The following is a 13,706-nucleotide window of genomic DNA, read 5'->3' on the forward strand; positions in this document are numbered from 1 at the left end:
CCCACTTCGTTGACCGATCGGTGTTCCGTGGGGCCGCCGATTAGATTTGCAGTGCGCGCAACAGCGCGAAGTTAGGCGCGCCGGAGTATGAGAGGCCGGGGGGATTTCGCTGCCGGACGATCGAGCAATCCGATGATCGAGCCCTAATCGAATTAAACTGGCCCGGTTGTAGTCGTGTTTACGACGGGCTGACTCGTCGGTTTGGATTTGCAGCGTGAGCGCGATAATGGCTGCACACGCGTTCGCTCGCCCCCCCTCTCCCTCTCTCTCTCTCTCTTTGCTCCATCGGAAACCATCCTCTCTCGACACGGAACCGTTTCCCTTGACCAATCTTTGGTTATTCGATACGGATTTTGGCGGAACCGTGTTAATGAGGTGTTCGAAGATGTTCTATTTTTTAAATCGAATCCATTTAAAGCGTTATAACTGTTTTCTTTCTACCGATTTCTTTGTGGAGCCTTCGTCAATATATTCGTAACACTTTCCCGATTAAAATAAGCCCAAACACGATACACTTCGAAGCTTATCCGTTCGTTTAATCCACGATTTAGTGGAACCTCTACCATCCGAACCGATGATACTCGATTGCTTTTATTATTCGAACACGCGTTTGAAACAGCTTAATCGAAAGCGATCTATATACAAGAGGATTCATTGTAAAAACTCGTCATTTACCGTTCGGATAATGGAGGTTCTACTATGTTGTAGATTAACCGAGTACACATGTTTACCGTTCGTCCAAGCTCCGTCGAATCCAAACTATAGCTACAGCCCTTCCAGAAGCACCGGCTAAACGAATTTCCGTTCCACTGGATCTCGAGGCTGTAGCACTACGCTTCCGTTAATCGAAACCGCAGAGAATCGGTGCACAATGTCTCACCCTCCATCTTGGTCCAATCGTAAACGGGCGAACGTGCCGCGTTTAACTTTAAATATTCCTTGGCCACGGTTTTAACAGCGACGGGGACCGGATTGGATTCGTTGCCGGCCACTGTCCAGGTCTAAGTAAACTAAATCTTCAACGGGAATTTACGATCCCGTCGAGACGCTTGGATCCGCGCAGCACCGACCTGCGGCCAGGGATCGATAGAAACAGGGATCCAGGGATTTCTATCAACCCCTCACCTGTTCAACACGATTTTTAAGTTGGGACACAACTACTAAATAATTAAATAGAAAACAGTCCCATCAATTTAACGATGACGATCTATGTGCTCTCATTAGAGGAGCACGGTGACCTTGAAATTTCGAAGAACGACGGCTTCGAAGACATTATTTACTATAATTTATTAAATGAATCGAAAATCATTAGATTGCCGATATACAAATGTGTCCTAGATGGTTCCCAAACATATTGGTAAAAGTTCCATAAGAGAATCTCTAAAAACAACAAAGTTCTGCATAGTTATACAGGGTGGGGCAATAACTATGCCCACCTTGAATATCTCCGTTATTTGTAACAATATGGAAAAATGTTATGAACAAAATTTGCACGGTACAGAGGGGGACATGTTGTAACACAAACATTTTCTGCGTGGGTGGGGGCATAGAGGAGATTTCAAGGTCACCTTGATTTTTTAAGAATAGAATGTCCTATTTTTATACCATACATCGATAGAGTATCAAAGTCTGAGTATGAAAGTGTTGACCTTCATATATCCTACACCTAATAGTTAACGAGATATTGTCCAAAGAAGAACGAAAATTATTTCGATAATATCTCAACTATTAGATTTAGGACATGTGGAGGTCAATACATTTTTACTTAGAATTCGATAGTCTATCGATTCATGGTACAGAAAGTAGGTCTTTCCATTTAAAAAAATCAAGGTGACCTTGAAATCTCCTCTATCCCTCCACCCACGCAGAAAATGTTTGTGTCACAACATGTTCCCCTCTATACCGTGCAAATTTTGTTCGTAACATTTTTCCATATCGTTACAAATAACGGAGATATTCCGCTATATCGCGGATTAAACGAATAAATCGAAACCTAATTGTATCGTGTTTGGGCTCATTTTAACCGGAAAAGAGTGAATATTATGTTGGTAAAAAGTAGACATAGATATCATTGTAAACAACAAAGTTATGCAATGTTTTATACTGGCATGCGCATCGAGACCTTAGCGTTTATGGTGCGAAAATGATAATTTCCTCGTGTTTGGGGTGACTGACTCGTTAGAAATGAATGCAGATCGATGGATATAGATCAGAGGAATATTACTTTCCCGTAAATCTCTTCAATTGAATCGTGCCTGGTATCCTCACCGAAAAGATTCATCTGAACATCATTATAAACGATGACAATGTATGCGGTGCCTAAGGATCACGATGACCTTGATATTTCGAAGAACGCCGACTCTGAAGAGATTATGGCCGAACACGTGATGGTGTATCGGTCGTTAAGCGGCCAAGAAATCTGTTCCGGGGGATGGGAGAAGCGACGAAGACGAAGTCGAAGAGACGAAGACGCATAGGGTGCTCGCATACCGAGCGAAACTCACGATTCCGGAGTGGCAGTAAATTTAATTTTCTCCGTCAACTAGACGGAAGTCCCTCCTCCGGATTCTTCGATGGTGTACCCTTACTCTCTTCCGGGCTGCCTTTTGGCAATCAAACGAGCAAGAAACGCTGCGGCTTCCGGCAGCTGGTTCCCCCTGGCCAGAACTTGCTGCTAAGAAACTTCATCCCGCGGGCCCGCTGCCATAATCGCCGGGGAAATTCGTCGGGGACTCGACGCTGCTCGTTAATAGCCTGCCGATGCTCTTCCGAGCTTCCACGATGCACTCTGACGCCCAAAAGTGCATCACATAATGCTGCGAGACGCTGCACCGTTGCATTCAAGTTGTCTCGTTGAGGTATCTCATTTAACCCCCGCGGCCGCAAAGAAATTCTTTAAGTATTGTGGTTTTGAATGGCAACGTTTCAAGAAACGAGCACGCGTCGTCTAATCGCATCAAAGACTCAAGGCCGCAACCACGGTAAATATAATAGGGAGCGATCCCCTACTCGAGAGGTATAGTGATGCATCCGGGGCTCTTACCGCGGCTGTACACTATGCTGATAGAAACTGCAGCTCGTAAGACGGCGTGTTCGCCGATGTTTGTCTGTGTCACCGGCGGTATAGACTCTATGTACACGACTTAGCTCCGAAGAGGAGAGGAGAGTTTGCTATAGCGTTCTTGCTTGCATTTGCCTAACCGCGTTAACGGATCCTGATCCAAATATCAGCCGCCCGTGCCTCGAACACCGTTCAGCAGAGCCTTCTCAGCCAAGGATCGTGCCAAGAACTGGCAACCATACTCGCTCCCTTCGTCTCCCCTCCTCCTCCTCTTCGTTTCCAGTCTCCGGTTTTTCCGAAAACGTTTTCCGAAATCTCCGGAGGCGCTTGCCAGATACTTTGGGACAACAGTCGAACTTGCGTTTAGGTTTTTGCTGGTTTTTATGGAAATTTTTTTTTATTCGATGCTCTTGTAGAGCGTGAAAAGACGAATCCAACGACTACCATAAACGTATCATTGCGATCTTTCCACCTCGAGATATTAGCACCTGAAAGATTTTTTTTAAAGATATTTAATTCCTTCAGACACGAATATCTCGAGGTCGAATGATCCGAACGGTACGTTCATGGTACTCGTTGGATTCGTATTTTCATGCTCTACAATGATATCGAAGAAAAAGTACAAGGCTCCGTTAAAAGAAAATTAATTATTGCAAAAATTCATTGTTACAGATGAGTGGCAAACGAACCAGGAGCTTCAAGTGCGCGGTTCACCATCGTGACCGTGAGGTCTGCTCGGAGAACGATTTTCATCTACTCGTGCACGAGCCTCCGTTCTTCCGCAGGTAAGATTATTCGAATTAAGATCACCCTCGTTTCCTTCAAATTTTCACGTTGTCTGATCATTTTGTCAAGTAATGTTTGAAAAGAGTATTTTCCGCGATCATAATCTCTTTTTTCCTCGGTCTCGTCGGCCACGACTCGCGGATTCCGTTATCCGGAGCGTGTACACTTCGACGATCTGCTCTCAGCTATTCCATAATCGAGCATTCCGCCACGGAATTAAAAAAAAAGGAACGTCTGCATCATAACCGGGGGACATTCCGATCCAGATTCCGGGCTGCGTCGCCGATATTAGGCTGCGGTTACATTGGATGCAATTTCTGCCTCAATCAATACGCTTGCAAAATGACATTTTTACGACAAGACCATGTGCATGAATCGACGAATTTGCATCAGAACGATTTTTATATGAAACAGCGACTACACTGGATTCTTGTCATTTGTACAAAGTACAGTAGGACCTCGATTAACCGGATTCCGATTATAAACAAGTATGCGGCTGAATATGATTATATTATCAAGGGAAATAAATTTTCAAAAATAAAAAATTTATTTTAGAACATAATGTACATTTTAATTATTTTCCTCGGGTCTCGATTGTCTATCAGGCCTTATCCGGGCTGTATGACTCCCGATCAAGCCGGTTAATCGAGGTCCTACTGTATTAAATTGCAAATTAAGAACATTAAACTGTCTAAAAACAAATAGCCGGTAAATTTTCGTCCTAACATTTAAACCATTGCGATTTTTTACCACGCGTATATTAACTTGCCGTGTTGTTGTATGCGTCAAATCTTGTAATCGAATTTTAAACCTCTTCCCATAGTCCAATCTTGCTGAAATTTTGTATACACACTTGCTTCCGATGACAATAAAAGTAGAAAATAAAATGTATAAAAAGAACTTTTTAAAAACCACGCTTATATTAAAATGCACTAAAAAGGAGAAAATTCGTTTCCTGGTGCTCCATAAAATACCGAATCCAATTAAATGATTGATAATATTTTTCCCCAAAATTTTAAGCAATTAGTTCAAAATTTCTTCTGTTATAAAATTAATATAAATTTAAATAAAATCATAATATTAGTGACTATAAAAATAAAAGCGTGGAGCGCTACACTATATTGACGTAATCTTCGTGGGTGTTCCACGCTTTTATCTTTATAGTCGCTAATGTCATGATTTTATTTAAATGTATATTAAATTTTTCTATCTATTCCGACACTAATTTTATAACAGAAGACATTTTTAACTAATTGCTTAAAATTTCGGGGAAAAATATTATCAATCATTTAACTGGATTCGGTATTTTATGGAGAACCAGGAAAAAATTATTTTCTCCTTTTTGGTGCATTTCAATATAAGCGTGGTTTTTAAAAAGCTTTTTCTTAATAAACAAATACATTCGGCCTAACCATTGCTAGCAGAAACCACTTCACCGAGTTGTAAAAATACATTCACCGTAACCGCAGCCTAACCGTCGCACTTTGCGTCGATTAATCGTCCAGGCTGCGTGTATGAAAGATCGGAAAGGCGCCTCGACCGTGGTCAATTTGACTTGTTTCGTGCCACCGTTCATAAATAATTCATCGTGTGGCCGAATCGCAGAAAAAATAGAACAGAAAGAAGAAACTGTGTGGGGGGTGGAGGGGAAGAGCGAGCGAGAACGCGACGTTACCGAGGAAATATGCGATAAATGCGCACGCGATGCCAAAGAGGGGGGCGAAGCAGAGGGGGAAAATAAAGAGGAAATTGCAGACAAGAAACCACGAAACGAGGGAAATAACGTGTACGTACGCAGAGAACGAGAGAGGGAGGGACGGAGATCAAAGAACGAGATTCAAAGGAAAACAAATGGCGGAACGTGCGGTCAAGTCTTTATGCTAGTTTTTGAAATAGTTTGTGGCTCGTACTAGAATTAACGCTTTGACTTCCACTTTGATCATACACGAACAGTGCACAATCTTTTTTAGCAAACTTGAAAATCAATTTTTACTACAATTTATTGAGTGAATCGAAGTCATTAGATTGCCAAATATGTTGGTAAAAGTTCCATAAAAGAATGTCTAAAAACAACGAAGTTCTGCATAATTATATCCTCGTCTACAGACTAGTTCGGATAATCGAGGTTCTACTGTATCGTGGATTAAACGAGTAAATCAAAACCGAATTATATCGAGTTGGACTCAGTTTAACCGGAAAGGAGTGACAATTATGTTGGTAAAAGTTCCATAAAAGAATGTCTAAAAACAGCAAAGTTCTGCATAATTATATCCTCGTCTACAGACTAGTTCGGATAATCGAGGTTCTACTGTATCGTGGATTAAACGAGTAATTCTAAACAGAATGGTATCGTGTTTGGGCTCATTTGAATCGGAAAAGAGTGACGATTATGTTGGTAAAAGATTGATATAAATATCATTATAAACAACAAAGTTATTGAATGTTTTTTACTGGCATGTGCATCGAGAACTTCGCGTTTGCGGTGCGAAAATGATAATTTCCTCGTGTTTGTGGCGACTAAATCGTTAGAAATCAATGTAGATCGATGGATATAGATCAGAAGAAATGAACTCTTTTGTAGAAGGTCCCCAAAATCTTCGATCCGCGACGCACAGTGCGTCCGGAAAATCGTCGCGGTGCAAAACGGAGAGAACGCCGCGAGACTTAAGGGCTTTACTCGCGTCGAATTCCAAGCGTGCTCGCGCTACCTGCCTGGAATATCCTCTCGTTATATTTCCACCCTCTTCTCAACCCCCCCCCCCGATTCTCTCTTCTCACCCCTGTCCGCTTGACGCCTGAGCGATATTTTATTTGCAAAGAGCCTGCAGGTTGCCGCTTGCTTCTTATCTTGTGTGCACAGGAATTTCTCCCTGGTAACGTAGAGATTTCATGCTATAGATGAATGAACCAGAGAGAGAGAGAGAAAGAGGGAAGAGATATGGGGGTGTCGGTGCACCATGGCGGAGGTGTGAATCACGTTTTGTTCTATTCTTGCATTTGATTCGCGACGCCCGCCTACGGTTTGACGACGTTTTTATTCCCGGCGTCCGCTCAGTCGTTTCTCTTCCCTCTTTCAATCTTCTCAACGTGTTTCCCCTTTTTCCAAGTTTCTCGATCACGCCAAAGGGAACTTCGAACAGCTTTGATGGAATTCCGAGCGACGCTCGAGGACCCTTTGTGACACGCGACGGCCCTTTTTCATTTGTCTCCGACGAGTGCGTTAGCGGAAAATCTTTGGCACGAGTGACCCCATACAGTTCCCGACGTTTTTCCTCTTTAGCAAAATCGAAATTTCACACGTTCGCGATCTCGTCACTTTCATATGGATACATTGTACTGCTTAGAAAAGGTTTTATCCATCTCCGTATCTAAATAACCGAATATCCTCTTCGACGAGTTCGGATAAGCGAGACTCCACTATTTCGCGAATTACACGAGTAAATCTAAACCGAATTGTATCGTGTTTGGTATCGTTTTAATCGGAAGAGAGTCAGCAATGTATGTACCGCTAAAATTTTGATAAGAAAATAACGGAGGAAAATATAAAAAAACTTTTTAAAAACCACCCTTATATTAAAATGCACTAAAAAGGAGAAAATAATTTTTTTAGACATTAGTCACTATAAATATTATAAAAGCCGAAATGGAACTGAATGAACGGAACACCACAACCACACTGAGCTCCTTCGGTGCGAAGTGTGCCAGTGGAATGGGAACTCGTAGTGGAGTGGGGAGCGCTGGCGCGCGGAGTGGGGATCGCTGAACGCGATTACGTACTAACGAGCGTCCCGCGACGAGGTGTGACAGTTAATAAAAAAATTTTTCTCCTACACGCACAGCTTTTTCTTTAATTTGTTTTTTATGTTTAAAGTTTCAAGTCTCTAGCTCATCGGGAAGTGGTTTAAAATTCGATTACAAGATTTGACGCATACAACAACAACAACTCGGCAAGCTAACATAAGCGTGGCAAAAGAGCTACGTCGCTGAATTCATGTTGTCTCACCGATAAGCTAGAGTTAATTGACGATGTCCTCGCTATTCTTTTCATACAGTCGACGTTGAAGAAGAATAGTGTCTGTACATTATATAAGTTACATTTTGCAATGTTTTCATCCACATCAAGGCATTACCGTAATTGGACGGAAGATTCCCGGCAACTCCGTGGCCCATAATAATTCTAGTCCGCGTTCTCCGAGCTCCCCCATAGCTTTGGCACGCGAGGGACGTTTTTAATCGCGGTTTCCGCGGGGCGTGCACCAACCGGAAAATTTCGACGAGAAACATGGCTATTAAACGCGGATTCCTTTCTGTTCCCGGCGTCGCCGTACCGCTTTACAAATCCCGACGCGTCGGCGTCGGCAAGAGAGTTTTACACTGAACCCTCATAGAGTCTCGACTTTCTCGCGGTGGAAACAGGGTTTTCTGCGTGGGTCCCGGAACACAGACCGTCCTCGAATAGCATAATCCGCAACGGAGCCGCGAAAACAAAGATCTCAGGCCCCCCTTCGCGACGCTCAACTTCCGCTGAAACACGCCGCACGTTAACACGACCGATTTCATTCTTCTTTCACCCGCCCGGGATTTTCGCACCCTTGTGGCCACGATCCTTTTTAAGCCCGCAAAAAGCTCCGAGGTGTGATAAGGGACGATCCATCCGGCCGCTCCATCCGCGGATTAAATTCTGCGACGCTAAAGGGGGATCCTCGCGCTTTTCACCGTTTTTGACTTCATCATTTTTTTGGAAAATATCTACTAAACGAATCGATCTAAAACTTCACATACATTTTCAGTCCACTGTGGAAGAGGTACTTGAATTTTTTCAGCCCCATCCACTTAGAAATACAGCTTGCACGATCATTGTTTCTTCGAACATTGATTGTTCGAGTCGTTTAACTTTTTTGTCTGGGCAGAAATTTTTTTGGAAAATATCCACGAAACAAATCAATCTGAAACTTCACATATATGTATTTTCAGTCCACTGTGGAAGAGGTACTTGCATTTTTTCAGCCCCATCCACTTAGAAATACAGCTTGCACGATCATTGTTTCTTCGAACATTGATTGTTCGAGTCGTTCAACTTTTTTGTCTGGGCAGAAATTTTTTTGGAAAATATCCACGAAACAAATCGATCTGAAACTTCACATATATTTTCAGTCCGCTGTGGAAGAGCTACTTGAATTTTTTCAGCCCCATCCACTTAGAAATACAGTTTGCACGATCATTCATTGTTCGAGACGTTCAACCCTTTTGTCCGTGCAGAAATATTAATTAAAATACGTCTTGAGCTTCTGCTTTTTATGTAAACGTATGAAATTGATAAGAGAAGATTTATCTGGATTTTCTTAGTTCTATTTGAACCAGGATTTGATCCTGCTCTTGCAATTTCGATTACCCTGCCACGGTGACAAACCACAGGAGCCATCCTTGACACTACCGGATCCATTCTCACGTACGCATGACAAATCAACGCATGGCTGTGCTGCTCGCTATCATGAATTCACCGCCGTTGGTCCACGATTGTTCCCGCCGAAAGAGGAATCGCCGGCGATAAAGCATTCTTAGTTTCCCTTGGACTGTCAAAAACGCGAGCTCCTTTATATCTTTCCTTGGAAAATGGCTCCGGTCCCTATTGCTTCTTATTATTTTACACTTTAAAGCTGAGAAAAATTGAAGAACTAATCTCCCAATATCTTAAAAGATTTTTATGGAATATATGCCATTATATTCGTGACACTTTCCCGATTAAAATGATACCAAACACGACACGATTCGCATCATGTGTACTCGTTCAATCCACGATCGAATATAACCTCTATTATACGAACGCTCGTATCAACATAGGTGCTCCGAACTATGTCATGTTTGGGCTCATTTTAATCATGAAAACGGCACGAAGATGTTAATAACAGTTTCATAGAGAAATTATTACCGATATCTGAATGACAACAATGTAAACGGAAGAACACGCAAATGAGTATCGAATTAACATTATCAATAAAAAGATAAATCGGTACATTACACAATTGGTGCGCCGAACAATATTCAGAGGAACAACTAATTGTTTGTTTCGCGGTCCGGCGGGAAATCACATCATCCGCGAGGAATTTAAATCCCGTCGAACGTCGAGCGTCTCCCGGGCATTAAAATCATCGTCGGAAAGCACAACTGACGCAAATTGACGTCGCGGCGAATACAGTTTTCCGATCGATTGACGCAAATTGACATCGCGGAGACTTTTGCACGCGGGGGCTCATCAAAGATTCAAAAGAATCGCAAACCACCGAATTCCGGATCGCTTCTGCCGCATTGCGGAGAACCGAAGCCGATTAATAACAATTATTCCCAGCGTCTAATCAATACCATTACAACAATCTAATCATAGTTATCGGTAGACATCACTTCACAAATGAGCAACATTCGATTGCACTAACAATTGATTTACATTCAAAGAATCTTTGCAAATGGAAAAATAATGGGAGATTCCTGAGATCATTTGAAGCAACTTTTTCCTTTGCGAAAATTGTCTCCGCCGCTTTGTTGATGAGTTATTAACGAAAAACACGGACCAATCAGGACGCGGCTACAGGGGACGGGCCCCGCCCTCTGGTTCGTCATTGGTCCGTGTTTTTCGTTAATAACTCGTCAACAAAGCGGCGGAGACAATTTTCGCAAAGGAAAAAGTTGCTTCAAATGATCTCAGGAATCATCTCTCCAAAAAAGTACATTTTTGGGACAGCCTGTATAATAAACCTGTAGATTATAATAGTACTTCTCCATTAAAACAGTTCGTGAGATCCAATAAACAACCCATTAAAGGGGACGGTCTACCAAAAGAAAAAAAAAGAATCATCGCACAACTCGATATGCAAAGGTGGATCTTCGCCCGCGATTTCTGTGTTTCTGGTGGTCGTAATTTAACGCGTCGAATTAAGTCGATATCATTAAACTCTCGCAAGGCGTGCTTTTTTTTTCTCTCTCTCTCTCTCTTTTCTGGTAATCGCATCCTTCCGACAATTTCACCGAAAGCAAAGGGGAAGCAATATCAGCTAATTAGGAACAAAGGCGAATTTCCGATAATTAACTAGCAGCCAGTCGCGCTCCGCGGAACTGAATTAATTTCGCGTCGTTATAATTTTGTGGCATTACGATCCCCGAGTTCTTTCGTTTCAGAATCGTGGCCGAGGAGAGCGCAATAAAGAATGTAACCTCGTTTACCGCGTTTTACCGCTGAATGCCCTACGTCCCTCTGTTCGCGTGTTTTCCTTCACCTGTGTACGCTTAATAACCCACTTATTACCGTCGGATTCGTAATAAACGTGAAACAAGTGCGGACCCGGTACGTTATACGCGCGTAAACAACGCCGTTAAATTAATTGTAACGGTCGTAAACGCGTTCGTATTCGAACGTTTAAACGTATTAACAAATGCCCCCGATAAATACGCGGGTCACCTCTCAGGAACCGTGGCTTGGCTTCCTGGGTCTATTCTAACCCAGCTAAAATTATTTGAACATTCTACCTAGCAGCGCACGTAACCTTGAATTTTTTCCGAATTTTTCGAAGCAATATCGATTTTTTAAAAATCCCAAAACATCAAAATTAGTCGATTGTAGTAACGGCAGCTATAGGGCGAATACAGTTCTAATGTTTTATTTCTTCTGTTCTACAGGTAAAAAAATGACAAATAAATTCATGAACATTCTATCTAGCATGACTCGTGACCACGAATTTTTTCCGAATTTTTCTACGCAACATCGATTTTTAAAAAATTCCAAAACATCAAAATCGCTCGATTGTAGTAACGAGAGCTGTAGGGCGAGTACAGTTCCAATGTTTTATTTCTTCTGTTCTGCACGTAAAAAAAATTACAAATAAATCCATGAACATTCTATCTAGCATGACTCGTGATCACGAATTCTTTCCGAATTTTTCTACGCAACATCGATTTTTAAAAAATTCCAAAACATCAAAATCGCTCGATTGTAGTAACGAGAGCTGTAGGGCGAGTACAGTTCCAATGTTTTATTTCTTCTGTTCTGCACGTAAAACAATTACAAAAAAATTCGTGAACGTTCTATCTAGCAGGACACGTAACCACGAATTTTTTCCGAACTTTTCGACGCAACACCGATTTTTAGAAAATTTCAGTATCTCAAAATTGCTCGATTGTAGTAACGAGAATTTAATCAATTCTGCTCTATTTCTTACTCCAATTAATTGTCACTGAAATACAAAATGGCGGGATTAAACCCAGCAAACAGAGGCGCGAAGTACTACGGAGATCCAGGGTGCGGCCGTCAGAAAGAACATCGAATAAGAGGCAAATAGCTTGATCAGCTTAGTCGTGGCTCAAAGAGGAATAACGCTCAGAGGTTTCTGCTCCATCAAGGGCCGTCTCTTTTCACGGGAATGTTATCGAGAGAGAGAGAGAGAGAGAAAAAAAAGCGAGTGTAAGGGGGTTGGAACGCATGGAGAACTGGGCCGTGCGTTTGCAAAGAAGCACAAACCGCATTGTCGTCTCCGGTCTCTAATTTGCCGTTGCTACTTCCCGGTTCCCGACCGATCTTTGACATTACTGTGGAGAGGGCTCTTTGTGGTCCGACAATGAACAGAGGACTGTATAGATCGTCAATGATAAAGTTACCATTGGACGACAGTTTTCCGTCCCTTGTTAACGGGATCCCACGATTTTTGTCTAAATCGAATCTTCCAGTTTACTGAACATTTTTCTATTTTTTTTTGAAAATGAGTAGGTGCGACGTGAAATAGAAAGCTAAAAGCGATTTAAGAGTACCGATATATTATTACTAGACTGCGGATCTTTATGCAAAATAAAAAATGTCTACGTCGATTCTAAGACACAGAGATTAAATAAAAATTTCTTTCTTGCTTTAATTATTTTATTAAAATGGAACTGATACGTTGATGTTCTCAAATTTTTTTAATATGTCCACTGCTTTACATTATACGTACCAATTTTTGTTATAAATGCATAAAATCCGCAGTCTAATTATTACCGACTTATTGAAATAATGGAAGGAATAAATTATTTGACTGTACCTTGTAATTGTGATGCACGTTTCATATTTCCGGTGAACGTTTTTCCCGTCCGAATACATAGTAGCTGGTTTCACTGGTTCGAACCTAATCGGAAGAAACACGTCTCCCGGTGGCCGAATCCGGTCATAAAAATAGATTTGCTTCCTTATTGTTTCCCGGTCGGGCAACGCCAAGTTTCCCCGGGCAGTTTATTACAATTCCTTTTGACCTGGAATACATCACGCGTCGAATGTAATTGAATTTCCCGCGCCGCGGAGGATTGCACGTCACGGTGGACAAACGCGGTGGGTGGGGGTAAAGTGGGCGGGAGTACGTACGCGGGTGGGGGGAGGACGGAGGATGGGCGTTGAAGTTTACTCTTTCGCGAATGCGACTAGAGTTTCCGGGGCTTCATTTTCACACCGCGGCCCCGCACTTTATAGAAATAACGAGCTGGCCGAAGCAAAAGGGTAACGAAAATTAAATTCTCGGCTCTTTGATACACAGCCGCGTTAGCAGGCGCAGGCGGGATTTCTACTGAAAGAGCTGCTCGCGAATTATTCCGATACCTTTCGAGCCCCGTCTTGCTTCGCCGCCATTTATTATGCTGCTCGAAGTGCACGTCGATGTACAGGGTGCCACATAGAAACATGTCACACACAATTTTTGATTTTCTAAAGAAAACTAACCGGCTCGCATTGTTCTCAGCGCATCACAATAGACAAACATTTATTTTTGTCAATTTCCAAGGACATCGGAATTTTTTTCAACGACACCTTATATGGTTTTTTTCAGTATTCTTATGGAGCATGAAAAGACGA

The 13,706-nt window shown here is 42.2% G+C and overlaps 1 protein-coding gene across 3 annotated transcripts in view; it reads left to right on the forward strand.

Annotated features, from left to right (window-relative positions):
• Nucleotides 1–13,706, forward strand: part of Stet (stem cell tumor) — a 578,556-nt gene that overhangs the window by 404,738 nt on the left and 160,112 nt on the right. For all 3 annotated transcript variants that reach the window (XM_076444038.1, XM_076444039.1, XM_076444037.1), the window contains one exon: nt 3,734–3,846. In XM_076444038.1, the coding sequence (XP_076300153.1) occupies nt 3,734–3,846 (113 nt within the window). The remainder of the gene's footprint in view (nt 1–3,733; nt 3,847–13,706) is intronic.

Source organism: Lasioglossum baleicum, chromosome 20 (assembly GCF_051020765.1).
Source record: "Lasioglossum baleicum chromosome 20, iyLasBale1, whole genome shotgun sequence".
Lineage (NCBI taxonomy): Eukaryota > Metazoa > Arthropoda > Insecta > Hymenoptera > Halictidae > Lasioglossum > Lasioglossum baleicum.